The sequence below is a fragment of the Electrophorus electricus genome, chromosome 14 (assembly GCF_041902795.1).
Source record: "Electrophorus electricus isolate QZ-2024a chromosome 14, ASM4190279v1, whole genome shotgun sequence".
NCBI classification, from domain to species: domain Eukaryota; kingdom Metazoa; phylum Chordata; class Actinopteri; order Gymnotiformes; family Gymnotidae; genus Electrophorus; species Electrophorus electricus.
The window spans coordinates 24,225,184-24,239,999 of NC_137510.1; the positions used below are offsets into that span (position 1 = coordinate 24,225,184).

The 14,816-nt window shown below is 47.8% G+C and overlaps 3 protein-coding genes across 5 annotated transcripts; 2 read left to right on the top strand and 1 right to left on the bottom strand.

The window, feature by feature from the left end:
- Window positions 1-1,207: 1,207 nt before the first annotated feature.
- Window positions 1,208-4,910, bottom strand: si:ch73-54f23.4 (zinc-binding protein A33). 2 transcript variants are annotated; one of them, XM_035530720.2, is made up of 6 exons: window positions 4,722-4,910; window positions 4,307-4,402; window positions 3,699-3,932; window positions 3,262-3,284; window positions 2,917-3,032; window positions 1,208-2,176 (listed from the first exon to the last, which is right to left on the bottom strand). In XM_035530720.2, the coding sequence occupies exons 1-6, from the start codon at window positions 4,785-4,787 to the stop codon at window positions 1,623-1,625; spliced, it is 1,089 nt and encodes a 362-aa protein (XP_035386613.2). In that variant the 5' UTR covers window positions 4,788-4,910; the 3' UTR covers window positions 1,208-1,622. The 2 variants fall into 2 exon arrangements, with proteins under 2 accessions (XP_035386613.2, XP_081552833.1); XM_081696707.1 differs by lacking the exons at window positions 4,307-4,402; window positions 4,722-4,910 and adding an exon at window positions 4,120-4,297.
- A 1,650-nt stretch (window positions 4,911-6,560) lies between these two features.
- On the top strand, window positions 6,561-9,624 carry ino80e (INO80 complex subunit E). 2 transcript variants are annotated; one of them, XM_027019477.3, is made up of 8 exons: window positions 6,561-6,672; window positions 7,066-7,148; window positions 7,226-7,296; window positions 7,381-7,433; window positions 7,509-7,581; window positions 7,850-7,967; window positions 8,280-8,378; window positions 8,842-9,624. In XM_027019477.3, the coding sequence occupies exons 2-8, from the start codon at window positions 7,068-7,070 to the stop codon at window positions 9,046-9,048; spliced, it is 702 nt and encodes a 233-aa protein (XP_026875278.2). In that variant the 5' UTR covers window positions 6,561-6,672; window positions 7,066-7,067; the 3' UTR covers window positions 9,049-9,624. The 2 variants fall into 2 exon arrangements, with proteins under 2 accessions (XP_026875278.2, XP_035386874.1); XM_035530981.2 differs by lacking the exon at window positions 8,280-8,378.
- Window positions 9,625-11,081: 1,457 nt separating this feature from the next.
- Window positions 11,082-14,081, top strand: si:ch73-54f23.2 (uncharacterized). Its single transcript, XM_027019464.3, has 2 exons — window positions 11,082-11,496; window positions 12,111-14,081. The coding sequence occupies exons 1-2, from the start codon at window positions 11,203-11,205 to the stop codon at window positions 13,266-13,268; spliced, it is 1,452 nt and encodes a 483-aa protein (XP_026875265.2). The 5' UTR covers window positions 11,082-11,202; the 3' UTR covers window positions 13,269-14,081.
- Window positions 14,082-14,816: the final 735 nt, after the last annotated feature.

The following is a 14,816-nucleotide window of genomic DNA, read 5'->3' on the forward strand; positions in this document are numbered from 1 at the left end:
TCTTTATGGAGACTTTGTCCTGATGGCTGTTCTTGTCCGAATATTGGCCACACACACACACTCACAAATACACACACGTATGCATACAAACATACACAAATATGTACACACCTCACATGCACACATACACACACACTCACAACCAAATCTCATTGGTCTTGGAAACTAACTACTACATCAGGAGAGAAAAAACTGTTAATCTTTAACTTTTTTATTTTCTTTTTTAAACTAAATTAAATTTTTAGCTGGAATTTCAAACTAATTATTCTCACCAAGGAAGCACCTAAACGGCCTTGAACTTAATTATCAGGAGCAAACACGGGCCAGAAAGTATCAGAAAATGATCACGTCCTGAAAGAGGTTTTTTGAATACGAAGATTAAATCCAGACGAAGATTCCATTGCCGTGTTTTAGATAATAATCTGCCTTTTTACTGTACTCTGCTCTTACAGCTCAGCGTACAAGTACAGCTCTCTAAGGTGAGAGATAATGCACTCGTTAAAGTGCTCGCGCTCTTACTTTGTAACTCAAACGACTCCATTAGGGCTCGTTAGTGGGAAACGGTCCTCTGTGTAAAGACCCAAGGGCAGTTGGCTATTTTGCCGTGACTAAAACCCCATTCACCCCTCCACTCTGCGACACCAGTCAGAGACGCTCCAGAGAAAAGGACGAGTGCGCCCCACTTTCCTGGGGCGCAGGACACGTATGTGTCCAGGCGTGACCAAGTGTGTGTGAACGAAAGTACAAGTTTGTGGTGTACGAGAGCAAACGTCCAGTGGTCAGCATGTTCCAAACATTGCTCAGTCATGTCTGGGGCGACTCGGCGAGCGTGTTTGTGTTGTGTAAACTCAAGGTAAAGCTGTAGTTTTCAGGGTAACAAACTACCAACCAGCCGCCATCTTGTGTCCCTCAAAGAGCTCCACCCTTCCTGGTGTAGGTACTGCTTGTCCACCTCTGTGGGTTTTCTTGTTCACACACACACACACAAACAGGCCTTTTGTGAAAACGTTTGATGTTTCGCTTCATGTCTGAAGATAATAATAAATGCACGTTTCACTTTAGGCTCCTTTGTTGAGAGAATACACTTTAAAGGACCCTGTGAAAAGGACCCTGTCTCAAATTACAGAGCAAGGCATTTCTACACACACACACACACACACACACACACACACACTCACATTGTTCAGATAATAATGACAGTAGCTGATTTCAGCAGGTGTGACTGTAGTATTTATAGACAGGCTAAAGTGAAACAGTATAACACCCATCCACCATCCATCTATCATTTATTTCTTCACACACTTTCTCTCTCTCTCTATACCTCTCTACCTTTCCTCTCCCCACTGTGTTTCTCTGTCTAGCCAACCAGGCACTCTGAGAGTGAATACTTAGAAAGCCATTTATATTCACAAAGAATCTGATACAAGTATTTGAAAGTCAACAGCAACAACAAAATTTCACTGTTATATACACATTAGTTGAATGGAAATTAAGCATTTGTCAGCACAGCTTCACTCTTCGCTCCAGGTTTCACTCTTACACTCCAAGTTTGACCGCCAAATCCAGGCACCTGGGTCTGAATTCCCAGTTGGCGTGCGTATCTGGCATGCCCGGCGGAGTCCTCAGAGCGCCGGCCGGAAGATGGAGAGCGGGGCGCGGTTCCTGCCACCATCCGCGTCGCACGGGTTGAAGAACGGGCAGACGGGCACGGGCACAGTGCCCATGGCGTAGCAGAAGAGCGGTGCCATGGTGGAGGCGTCGTAGAAGCACACCTCCTCTCTGTCACAGTCCAGGAAGACGCCCAAGCGGGTGGGTGGGGCGGCGCAGCGCACCGCGGTGGCCTCCGGGTACGTGCACGCCCGCACGCGCCCGTCCCGCAGCGTCAGTGTCCACAGCCCGTCCACCTCCGTGGACGTGTCCATGGCGCCGCGGGGTATATCGTCCCGCGCCACGCCCACCCGCCACGCCGTCTTGCTCTGCACGTCCACCTCCCAGTAGTGGCGGCCGTGTGTGAAGGCCTGCCGGCCCAGCACGGTGTAGTAGTAGTGGAAGCGCTTCGGGCTGCTCGACGTCCCGTCCAACGGCGTCTCTTCCTCGAAGCGGACCGCCGTGTTGCCGGCCGACAGGCGGAGCAGAGGGTGAGCTGTCTCGGGGTCGAAGGTCACCATGGATATGTCTGCGTGCGAGAGGAAATGTATCATAAGGTTGAATCAGAAGCAGACTGAAGCTTCTGCCGGAGAATTGTGGGCAAGTGTGGTTAATTGTGTCCTGCTGTACTGTAGCTACCAAAGAGGTAAGTATTGAGAAACCAGTCATCACATCTCACTGAACTGCTGCCAATGTCACATGACAGAGGCACTCTTAGAACCTGAAGGGTAGTGGCAACTGCTTAGTACTGCCTGTACTACCTGGGGCAGTGGTAGCTCAGTGGTTGAGGTACTAGACTACCTGGGGCAGTGGTAGCTCAGTGGTTGAGGTACTAGACTACCTGGGGCAGTGGTAGCTCAGTGGTTGAGGTACTAGACTACCTGGGGCAGTGGTAGCTCAGTGGTTGAGGTACTAGACTTGTTGAGGTACTTGACTACCTGGGGCAGTGGCAGCTCAGTGGTTAACTTGTAATCAGAAGGTTCCTTGTTCAAGTCCCACTACTGCCAAGTTGCCACTGTTGGGCCCCTGAGCAAGACCCTTAACCCTCAGTTGCTCAAGTTGTACTCAGTCATAACTGTAAGTTGCTTTGGATAAAAGCATCAGCTAAATGGTGTAAATGTACTGCCTCTGTGGCCTGGCATGACCCTTGGCACGGTGTCCACATGAACAGAGGTGAAAATATTATTGCGCAGGTGGGCATGGAGGGCAGTCTTGAACATGCTGCATGTGGTTTGACGGAGGCAGTTAAAGGGAAGAGAGGGGCTGTACCTGGGTAGAGCGATGTCCTCATGTGCTTCCAGATCCTGTACTGGATCGGCCCCACAAACTGGCCTGAGCAAAACTCACTGTCTACCGGAGCCGGACGAAAGAAGTTCACCTCGCATCTGATAGACACAGAGACAGAGGCGCAGAAAAAGAGGCACAGTTCATGTCTGAGAGAGGCAACAGTTGATTTAACAGCACTTTTCATGCATGGCGGCAACTCAAAGTGCTTCACATAAAAGACTGCAGTAATTTGGTGTCCACATTGAAGAGTGTCTGCAGAAAAACAGACATGAGAGAAAGAGAACAGATGACATGAAGGAGGTTATAGAACAATAAAGTCTGACTTACCTTTTCAGCAGATCTTTGATTTCCTAAAAGAATAAAGAAAAAAAAAGAATTGAAGAAATGATGTCACAGTTCACAAGCTCTCACATGAGCGCCTCAGATTCCACTCCCACCCATGCAGTCATGTGACTGTGTAAGCAGCTCAACAGTGAACCGTGTGGTAAACAGTATCAGATAGCATCTAGCATGTTCTGTGGGCACGCTCCAACCCCCCACCCCCACCCGCACACTTTAGAGGGCTATCCATTAGCATAATGCTGAGTTGCTTCCTAATATCAACATCTGACTCAGGGTAGAGTCAGTTGGTGTGATAGCATGCGTTTGTTCGAGTAACTAGTGTTTGTAGACAAATGTAGATGGACAACAAAATCTTTGAGAAGCACTTCAACTCAGGTCTATATTCCCTGGAAGGCTGAAAGCTAAAGGAATCAGCCGGGAACCTTTAGCAGTTTGGGGCTGTCTTCTTCCTTCAGCTTGGAGTTGAGTGTCTCGATGGCCCTCTCCAAGTCTCGAGCCTGCGTGGAGATCTTCGCCTCCCTGTCCTGCAGCAGCTTCACGCGTCTGTTCTTCTCCTTCATCAGCCGCTCCACGTCCCTCTCCTCCTCCTCCTCCAGGAATCGGTGGAGGTTCTGGAATTCTGCTCGGATCTCCCGCTCCATCTCGTCAAACTGGCCCTGAGGGGATGTACATGAATGTCTGCTCGTGGGCAAGGCTCTTTCATTAGTAAAGGGAAGGAGGTCAAGTCTCAACTGAAAAGTCACTCCGACGCAATAAAATTCAATAAAACGTTTCTATTCCCAGATATCACTTACATACTTTCTTGCCAATATATTTTGCTAGTTGAAATTCCTGCTGTATTACCTTTCGATTTAAGGGATTTGCACACACCTCTCAGATATGCAGCACCATAGCAACTGTTCTAGTTACCACCGGGTTGCAAATATAGCATCAGAACATGTCATGTTGTAGAGCTAAAGAAACACACGCTTTCCATTTGCATGCATGTGTCCAAACTGCCGCTGCACCGCTTGTGAGACCCTGCCTTCACCTCCACGTCCACGGCCTCCGCGTAGGAGTCCCGCGCGGCTTCCTTGCATTCGTCGATCTCATGTTTAATCCTCCTAATGGCCTGAATCAGTCTCTCCTGCAACACAGATGCAGGCATGGTTGGAAATTTCAGCAGCGGCCTTTGCATATAGTAATGTGTAGTAATAGTCATGGCAGCCTGAACGCAGATGCACCATTTCCAAAAACAGGATTTTACTCAGGGCAAAGTTAAGTCAGATGATCAACTAGTTTCTTGTAAATGATGGACAGCATTTATGTGCTATCAGGGTTCTGTTTCTACCTCTGAAAACCACTGGCCCACTCGGCACATGCTTCACGCTGATCCAGGTCAAACTTCGCACTGTGCTAAGTTTGTCTTTGTTTTTCTCCTCTTTGTCTTTGTGGGATGCACTTACCTTTTGGTCATTGAGAAGGGACTTGTTGCAGTTGTTGTTTGTATCCTTGGTGTGAGTGTCGTACATTCCAGTCTCCTCTTCAGAGCGAAGGAAAAGAAGACAAAACCTCAGGACATCACACGTGAGAGATGGGGCTATAAAGAGCTGTGTGTGCTTGTGTATCTGTCTGCCCTGTGAGAGAGAGAGAGAGAGAGAGAGAGAGAGAGAGAGAGAGAGAGAGAGAGAGAGAGAGAGAGAGAGAGAGAGAGAGAGAGAGAGAGAGAGAGAGAGAGAGAGAGAGAGAGAGAGAGAGAGAGAGAGAGAGCAAATAGAAGGACAGAGACTATGCAATAAATCCAAAGGGTCACTAGAGTTAGTGGTCAGAGGTGGGACTAGAAGGCGAGCTCAAATGAGAGTGTGTGTGACACGCAGGTAATGGGTTAGAGTGTCAGGATTAAGGGTGTGTCATCAGACTCTGAATAATAAGACATCAGCAGCAAGGGGGCAAGGTGGAAAGTGGAGAGAAGGCTGCCGGTGCCTTTAACAGCGGCGCAGAGCGGCACGATTTATGGCAGTGAGGAAAGAGCTTTCTATTTCTGTCTGTCTGATGCTCGGCAACAAGAGACAATGTTAGAGGACAGACAGACTTGGAGAGAAAGAGAGGGGCTTATGTTTCACTCAGCAAGCTCTATAGAAGACCCTGGGGGTGTGTGTGTGTGTGTGCGTGCGTGTGTGTGTGTGTGTGTGTGTGTGTGTGTGTGTGTGTGTGTGTGTGTGTGTGTGTGTGTGTGTGCGTGTGTGTGCATGGGTTTGCGTATGTGTCTGTTTTATGAGCAAACAGAAGGAACATTATGTTTCATAAAGAGGGGTCTGTCTGGTAAAGATTTTCTGAATATTTCCATAAATTGAATCATTAAGGTCTTTCAGGGAAGGCAGTATGACAATAAAAACCTATTGATACCAAGAAACTCTTTTGACACCATGGGAAACGTGTTCGATATTTCATACAAAAGGTCGGATAATTGACGCTTGTTTCCCACTGTTGTATCTCCCCAGTCATCCCCTCCCTCTCCTGCTCCCCTCCCCTCCCTTTCCTGCCCCTTCCTGCTGCCCTCCCCTCTCCTCTGCTCCCATTGCCCTGATCTCTCCTCCCCTCCCTGCCTCTGTGGACTGATATATCATTGTGTTCTACCTGACTGACTGCTGGGAGCCAGTCAGGGGTAGATAAGATGAACGATGGCTTATGCAAAGTCCTATTCAATTAATGAAAAATAAACAAAAAATTTAATTCCACTTTATTGTCAATTAATCAAATCTAATCTAATAGGACTTTTAATAGCTCGTCTACCTTTGCCTCTGGGTCCAAGCAGTCAGGCGGCGTAAATATCTGACTGCTTGACATTCAAAATATCAAGCAAGAAATAGTGCTTTGCATTTAAAATAATAATTCACTGTAAAGTATTCCATTTATTTACTTATTTATTTTTAAATTTGCAGCCAAACACTGATAGTTCTTGTGCTACATTGGGTACAGTGACTGCAGAGAATACCAAAAAGGTTGATTATTCTCACTAGTCAGAAATAATTTATGAACATATTACATCATTCGTCATTAAATTACGTTTGTAAAACTGTTCATTTAACCGCACAACATGTTTTATATATTTTATGCAAGTATTTACAAGCGTCCACAAAATAAAATAAAATACTTTATTTATAAAATTCAGTTTGCTTTCAAACCACCGGTAAGGTATAGGAGAAACTGAGAATAAACTAAGATACGGCGTCTTAATTTTAAAAGTTGGCGTTTCTGAGCGAGGGGCTAGTTAACGTGTCTCCCACCAGGTCATTTAGAGTTCATTTCCGGAGCATAAAGGATACGAGGAAGTAAACAGTGTATGGTAACGTTCAGCGTGCACTTACACAGGTCGGTTAGCTGGATTCAGTGTCCAGCTAACCATCTAAAGTTCAGGTCGGTTACTCGCTAAAGTGAATTTCCAAATCAAACCGTATAAGGGTTGTTGATTCCTAAATATTTAGCTAGCTGTGTAGATCTGGTCGCTTATTTTAGCTAGCTCGCTAGCGGGTTAGCTGGGGTCTCAGTAACAAGGAAATGCGTTGAAAAGATGCGTCGGTGTGTCCGGTGTATATGGTTTATGGTCAATATCACGATCTGTGTTATGTATTTACACGCATGCGCAAATTATGAAAGGAAAAGGCAGTATTCGTGCTACAGATGGCTACCTAGCTAACCACCACCATAGGAGTCCCAAGCTAATATCATGGACGCATTTTAGTAGTCGTTTATTAACAGAGAGGGTGAGATTGCGTGCTGGTCTAAATCTACATGTTCTTTCGTTACCAGATATGAACGGCCAGGCAGAATTGGATGTGGATTACAAGCGCAAATACAAAAACCTGAAGCGTAAACTGAAGTTTTTGGTCTATGTAAGTGTCTCTTCTGTGCTTGGTTCTCTGTGTTTACGTGGGCGCATTCTCATTTATCTGGCCTCGTTTGATTACAGGAGCAGGAATGTTTTCAAGAGGAATTGAGACGGACACAGAGAAAGCTGCTTAAAGTTTCCAGGGACAAAAGGTGAAACTCTTCTCTTAAAGCTATTGCACACTTGAATCTTTTTTAATCAAAGTGAGCGCGAGCTGTCTTTCATGTCTATCTCAGCTTCCTGCTGGACAGATTGTTACAGTATGAACGCGTGGACGAGGACTCTTCCGGTAAGTATTTACTTAGCTTCAGCTTCAGCTTGGGCATGCGTTGGCGTGGCATGGAAAATGATGTGTGTCTTGCAGACTCGGATGCCACAGCCTCCTCGGACAGCGAAGGAGACGGGCCCAGGGAGAGGGAAAGGGAGCCAGGAAAGAAGTGAGTCCATTATCAGTACCGAGTGCGATTGTGGAGAAATGGCTAAATTGCCCGTGTATCTGTCGCTTGCTGGATTTATTCCATTTTTTAAAAAAATCAGCTCACTTGTATGCCTTTTCTCATCCTGCGCATTGTAGAGACTGACGTGCCTTTATCAAGGCTGATATTGACATGACAGGAACTGACAGACTTTTTAACTGCAAAGGCAAACAGATTGTCTGCATGTCCGTTTGTCCCTGTGTGATCGGTTTCTCCCTCGTCTCCTCAGGAGGAGGAGTCCTGGAGTTCCGACCCTCACGTCATCGTCATCCCCCCATCTCTCTCTCCTCTCTCGCTCGGGGGCGACCTCTCTCCAGTCGTCCACAGCTTCGCAGTATCTCAGCACGGTGAGTACCGCGCAGGCTGCCTCGTTGGCCTCTACGCACATCTGCTCATAACATTTTGGTTTGGAACGTCATTGTTTTTTTTATTTGTTTGGGGTTTTTTGCTCTTATATTAAGTCACTTGTTATTTTGACATCTTATTCACTCATTGTTTTCTTTCTCTTTTATGTTGTCACATCATCTGCGTATTTTGGACCTGGGGAAACTAATCTTTTCGGGGTGCACACTGTGTGTATGGGTCTGTGCACGTGCGTATGTGTGTGTGGGTATGTACGCGCGTATGTCTGTCTGTGTGGGTGCGTGTGCGGGGAACAGTTAGCCTTCCCTCCTGACTATTTGGCTCCCTCTGCTGAGCGAGCGAAGAAAGAGAGAAAAGCAAAACCATCCAAACAAAAGAAAGAGCCTGCAGGAAAGGTGAGAGAGAGAGCGAGAGAGAGAGAGAGAGAGAGAGAGAGAGAGAGAGAGCGAGAGAGAGAGAGAGAGAGAGAGAGCGAGAGAGAGAGCGAGAGAGAGAGAATATAAGCACACAGATGTCAAGAGAGGCATTGACATTTTCTTTTAGGACATCACTGGCCCATTCAACACGCAATGTTATATGCAGACCTTTACATTTATTGCGTTTAGCTGACGCTTTTATCTAATGTGACTTACAATTATGAATGAGTACAACTTGAGTAATTGAGTTAAGGGTCTTGCTCAGGGGCCCGGCAGTGGTGGGACTTGAACCGTCCAATTACAACTCAAGTACCTTAACCACTGAGCTACCACTACAACTCCCTTTTTCATCAGTCATCAGAACATCTCTCTTTTTTTTCCTCTCTCTCTCTCTCTCTCTCTCTCTCTCTCTCCCTTTGTGCCACCCCAATCTCTTCCGCAGGTGGTATCTGCCATGGCATCTAACTACCCAGCGGGCAGTGCTGCGGGCACGGGGTCGTCGGGCCCATTCAGCTGGGTCCCGCGGCAGATGCTGAGCGGGGACGCGGCCGAGGAGGAGGGCGAGAGCGAAGGTGAAAGCGAGGGAGGAGAGGAGGAGCGGGGGGAGGGAGAGGAAGCCGAGCTGGTCATCGACATTCCCAACGAGTGAGGTCTCACCCTCAGGCCTCCAGACCGGCCTGTTTACCCACCGCGCAGCCGCGTCAAAGTGTCGGTGGCTGTCTCCGTGCAAACAGACACTGGAAGTACACACAGGGCTAGGCAGTTTCATTAGAACTGTATTTGTTTTGTTTTTTAACCATATTACTTTAATGTCAGTAAAAGTCAGTAAAAGTTTTGGAGAAGCCGTCCAAAGCCTGGGAGGAACACCTGGAGGAGCTTTCTTCATACTGCAGCACCCATGGTCCTACCTGTGCAACCACATCAACATGGCCTCTGTACAAGACAAACACCTGGCATGCTATGATTTAAAAAAATATATATATATGTCTGTGGCTAAGTAGAGAAATGTTGAAAGTGTTCTGGCCAGGTGTGTCCAGTGTCCATCAGCGAGGGGTCTGTCCAGGTGAGCAGTCAAGCACCCTGGCAGTTCTTTCTGTCTTTGACATCTAACATTGTTTTTGAGTGGGGTGGGATGTGATGTGTTAAAATATAGTTTGCAGCTTTATCTTTTTATCACCAGTTCTAAAGGTGAAGATGCTGTAATAATAAAGAAATCTCAGTTTTTTTTTTGGTTTAAAATTCTTTATGAAAGCTGAAAGTCTAGTTGTCAATATAAGATGAAGCCCAAAATCCTGACAAACTCCACCTGTTTTGAAATGTGAAGAGTTAATACAATATCTGTCTGTAACGCGTCCTTGAGTCTGAGAACGGCACTATAGAAATATAAATGATGATGATGGCGCCGAGCTTGCAAGTGCGTGACCTCTGTGTGACCTCTCCCCCATGCTCTGCACTTGCAGCCCTCCCTAAATCATGAGTCACGTCCTTCTCTCGTTCTCCTCGTAAAGACTGATCCGAATTAGTGTTTGCTTTGAGCTTGTCTGAGTAAATCCAGATCGGTGCGCGTGACCCTGCAGTTCTGTAATAGAAGCTGTATTTCCTACTGCCTCTTAAACTACGCCATGCCTACTTAACCCCAGCTGTTAGCAGCATGTTGCATGATGGCCAGAGCTTCCATCGGTGCTAATGTCATCTTTGTATTTTGAATTGAAATAATTTGATTGTTGTGTTATGGTTTTCCCCAGCGTTAACGTTTTATTAAAGGGCTGTTTAACGAGTCTCAGAAGTGCACAAAAAAGCTGGTTTTAAGTCCTGTTTACTCTGTGTGTGTGTATTGTATCTCATCGCGTCACTGGAATTGTGTTAAGAGGGTGAACCACACGTACATGTAGGCTCGTCGGTTACAGTCTCTCACACAGCCACACCTATTTTACCTGCAAGTTCTTAAAGCCAAGCTTGAGCTTTTAGCTATGCAGTGCAGTGTTACGAGACATACTGTCCTCTGGCGCACTCGACACATACCAATAAAGATTGGTCCCCCCCCTCTCCAGCTGACTTCTTTGCCAGATTCATTTCTAATCCAAATTTAGGATATTTCACTTGCTTTTTCCCCCTCTTAGACGGGAATTAAACGAAGCGTTCAAGATGCTTTATCGTTCCGAGAGTCTTGTTTTAGTGTTCATGTCAGCAGGACTATTACCCAATTAGAAAGTTGTAGCGGTATGAAATGTGTTTGTGTGTTTACTGTGGCCTGTGTGTTTATGATGGCTGTGCTGTTTGTGAGCCCCTTATGAAGGACATTTAAATCACGGTAGCCCTTAAAGTCGTGTCGTCTCCTGTAATTGTGCTTGAATTCCACTAGGCTAATGCGTGATTCAGGAACTTTTACACACGCATGTTAAACACACAAAGCAAACAACCTTAACCTCAGACAATGTGTGTGTTTTTAACAGAGTGTATATGGGTCCTGTGTAGGTGTGTGTGTATCAAAGAATGCTGACTTACAGGTAATTGTGATAGGAGTGTGAGGGTGTGTGTGCAGGTTTGCGTACACTACGGTTGAGCTGTTGCCAGAGACACTGATTTACAAAAGAGCAGAGAGAGAGAGACGCCCAGGCGTTCTGCAGAGCTGAGAGTGCAGATGCAGATTGTAGACTAGAAAGGGAGGGGGGAGAGAGTAGGAGAGTGAGCGAGGGAGGAAGAGGGATAGACTTGCAGGATCTTGTTGACTGTAATTGCCTGTTCAGCGCTGGCAGTCACAGTTGCAGGCTGCAGCGCGGGGGGCGAGCTGGGAGCGTTGGTCATGCCGGCCGCAGCACAGAGGAACAGCGCGTGTGGGCACGCCTCCCTCGCCCTGCTGGCCCTGACCCTCACGCTGGCGGCCGCGCGGGCCGATCTGCACGTCTGCGAGGGGAGCTTCTTCGAGCGCGCGCCGCCGGCCCATGTCGCCCTGTCCGGGCTGAAGACGGAGTGTCATGCGTTGGCGGACGGGCGGACCTTCGCGACGCTCCACGACCCGGGGTGTGGGGCCACCATCTACACGGCCTTCCACCTGAGCCCGAGCAATGGGTGGGGGAAAGGGGTGGCGCAGGAGGGGGTAAGACCATCCGCCTTTCTGGTCTCCTTTGCCGACAGCGGGTTGTTGAGATTGGAGTTGCAGCTAAACTGCACTGTCACTGCGTGGCTCCAGCTGGTGGAGTGATTTCGTAACGCTTGACAATTTAATTCAGCTTTACTGATCTTTTGTGTCTGAAACGTCGCTTTGGACTGGCTGTAGACTAAAGCTCTGTAATTGTTTTTTGCTGACACAGTTTGAAATAGAGACTAATAAAATATGAAAGATTATAGATAATGTTTCAGAATGTCAACGGTGAGTAAAGGGTGAAAGACTTGAATTGAGGCGACACCTTGATTTAGGGTTTGAAGGAGAAGGACCGACAAACTGCTGCAATCTTACAGAAGTCTTAATAAGTCCTGTTTATGTTTGTTGAAAGGACCCATTTAGCAATGTTGCATACAATAGAGACTCAGTAGATACATTCTCTTGTTGAGACACAAAAGAAACTTTTCTTTCTTTGTTCTCTGTTTTGAAAGCAGAGAATGAAATCTTTAACATAGCAGTCTTGACATTAATGGACCTCGTTTAAGCTAGTTTTAATGGAAACAGTCCCCACAATAAATGTTTTCTACGTCTCTTAAATGCTTTTGCAGGATGAAGGTGGGACAGAAGACGCTGGTGAAGAATCCACCGTGTTTGTGCCTGCTCTGTACAAGAGGGGGCAAAATGCAGCTCCGCCTGCCTTGGCCTCCCCTCTCCAGAAAATGGACTCTCTCAGTGCAGAGGTGGTAGAGAGCAAGGTCATACCTCTGTGCTCCAAGACAGGGGGGGACGTGTACGTGCAGACTGGCGTGGGGGGTTTGAACAAGTGCCAGACAGGGGCGGCGTGGACGGCGGCGTGTTGCGCCGTCCCGGAGGGAAGCGGGAGTTTTAGTGTAGGAATAATGCAAGGAGAAGGCAAGGAGCTGCAGACGGTGAGCGTGAAGGAGCTGGAGGAGTGGGTGGGAGTCCAGGAGCTATTTTCAGGGGGTTGTGGGGAGAGTGGAGGCCAGGGAGAGGAGGAGGTGGATTCGTTCTTGAGAGAGTCACTGGACAGCAGCTGCCAGGACCTGCCCTTGGCTGAGGAGAGCGAGGAGCAGGCAGCATCCCATGCCGCGATGCTCGGAGACGAACCCGACCCCGAGGAGACCTCGGAGTCTGACGATGGCGGCATTCTGCTCTATGTCCTTTCTTCCGTCGCCTCGCTCCTCTGCAGTCCCTTCTTCGCCGTGGCCTCCGCCTTTGCCGACCTCCTCTCTCAGGTCGCGTACGTGCTTCAGGAGGACGCGGCCGTGTTGGCGGCGGTGCCCGGCGACGGCCTCGCTCTGACCCAGAGCCTGGCCTCCGGCGTGGCCTCCGGGGTGGAGGGTGCGTGGGACGTCATGTACTGCGTGGGTGCGACGGGCGCCGGTTCGGTCTACGCCTGCGCGAGCGCGTTGGGCGGAATCCTGCTGCTATCGTTCCAGGAAGGGCTGGCGGGCATGGCCACGTTGGCGTGCGATGCCCTGGGGCTGGCGACCGGCACGCTGGAGCGAGGCTGGGATGTGGGCGGGGCTGTGGTAGGGTGGGCGGGCCAGCAGGTGGGTGAGTACCTGGGCACTGTGGGTTCGGAGCTGATGCAGCAGACAGTGACAGTGGGAGACGGGATGGGGACTCTCGCCTGGAGGGGTCAAAGGGGCATGTGTCACCTGCTTCAGGCACTGGGGGGCATAATGGGAGGGTTGCTGGAGAACACCGTAGGGAACGTCCAGGAGGCCTTCGGAGGAGAGTGAGAGAATGGGACGCGTTTCTTTTTTCCTACATATCCATGTCTGTATCCTTCCAAGCTTCTGTATACTGCATTGTACTATCAGCATCTTCCTGTTACAAGACGAGCCGAATGTGAACGACACATGGTAAGGCGTCGTTTCCAGCGTATGGAGCGGCCACGGCGAAATGGCACCGAGGGAACCGAACTGAACGTAGAGCGTAAATGTCGCAGCGGCTTGCAGCCTCATTGGGAGGTCTTAACGATGTACAGCTACTTCCTGTCGGGTGTGGTCGGGTTAAGGGGCTACTGTTACACTACGGGAGTTATCATGAAAAGGTGCTGGTCCTGAAAAGAGATAGAAAACATTTGGTGTCGTTGGTGTGAGAATGCCGTTATATATGAGTGCATATATATGTGTGTATTTTTGAGTGTGTTTTGGGGCGTGCTGTGGTATTTTGAGCCATGCTGTGTAATGACTAGTGTAGTCTCCATTTCTGCAGAATCAGTTCTCTCCTCCGCCCACCCTCTTTTCTGAGATTAGCCGGTTGTCAGTGAGTCTTCATTACAAATGCATGTTCCTCCCTCACTGTTCTTCTGACCAGACCTGCCTACCCTCACCTTTTATGGAAATGACTCCAGTGCGTAGACAGAGGAATCTGTAAATGACTAACCGCAGAGGCGATTTCAGTGGCAGGGCCACGGGACCTGGAACCAACCAGAATCCTCTCAGTTCCACACTGACACAGATCCATATGTCCTTGTGGAGCTCGGGACAGCTGGTATCAGGATTATATTTAACCATGTGTGGTATCTGAATAAATCCTTGATTCTCTGATTTATAGATTCTCGTGTGATTTATTTCTGCTAAATCAGTTATTTGTTACAGTTAGTTGTTGAAGAGGTCAGATCTTTAATGAGTGAAACTTTCATGAGTGACTGTTGAAATGAGAATTCATAGGGTGTCACTTGTATGGCCCATCTGCACGTACCTCAGCCATAACGCTGAGTTCACCATTTCATTTTCTTCCATTTTATTCGTGATTGGTTGATTTGCCTTTGTTTTTAATTAATTATATTCAATACAATCACTTATTTTAACTGTTTCATTATTTGATCATTAATTTAGTCATAAATGGTGCACCCAGAGAGGCGAAGAAATTATTTAAACTTCTGCACTCGAAGGCAACAAACTGCTGTATCTTCAACTCTACTTGCTCTTCTGTAAATTAAGACACAGCGCCACCTGGCGGCCGAGCCTAATCTCATGGCCAAACCTGACTGAGTCGTGGATAAAACTGTAGCTGGAGGAAACGACGTGCAAACTGCAACAGAATGTCCGTAGGCTGAGGGTATTACTGTTCTAATATACTTTTGTATCAGATATTATCCGCAGTAAAAATAGCTTGTGTACACTCAGCTCATTCACAGGGCGCCTGCAATGCCCGAAGCGTACATGACGAAACATGACATAGTTATAAAGTGAACGGCGGAATTTTAGAATTAAATTTGTATTTGTCAGCATAGCAGATCTCATCTCCTTTATGCCACTGGGAGGTTTCCCGTCAACCCT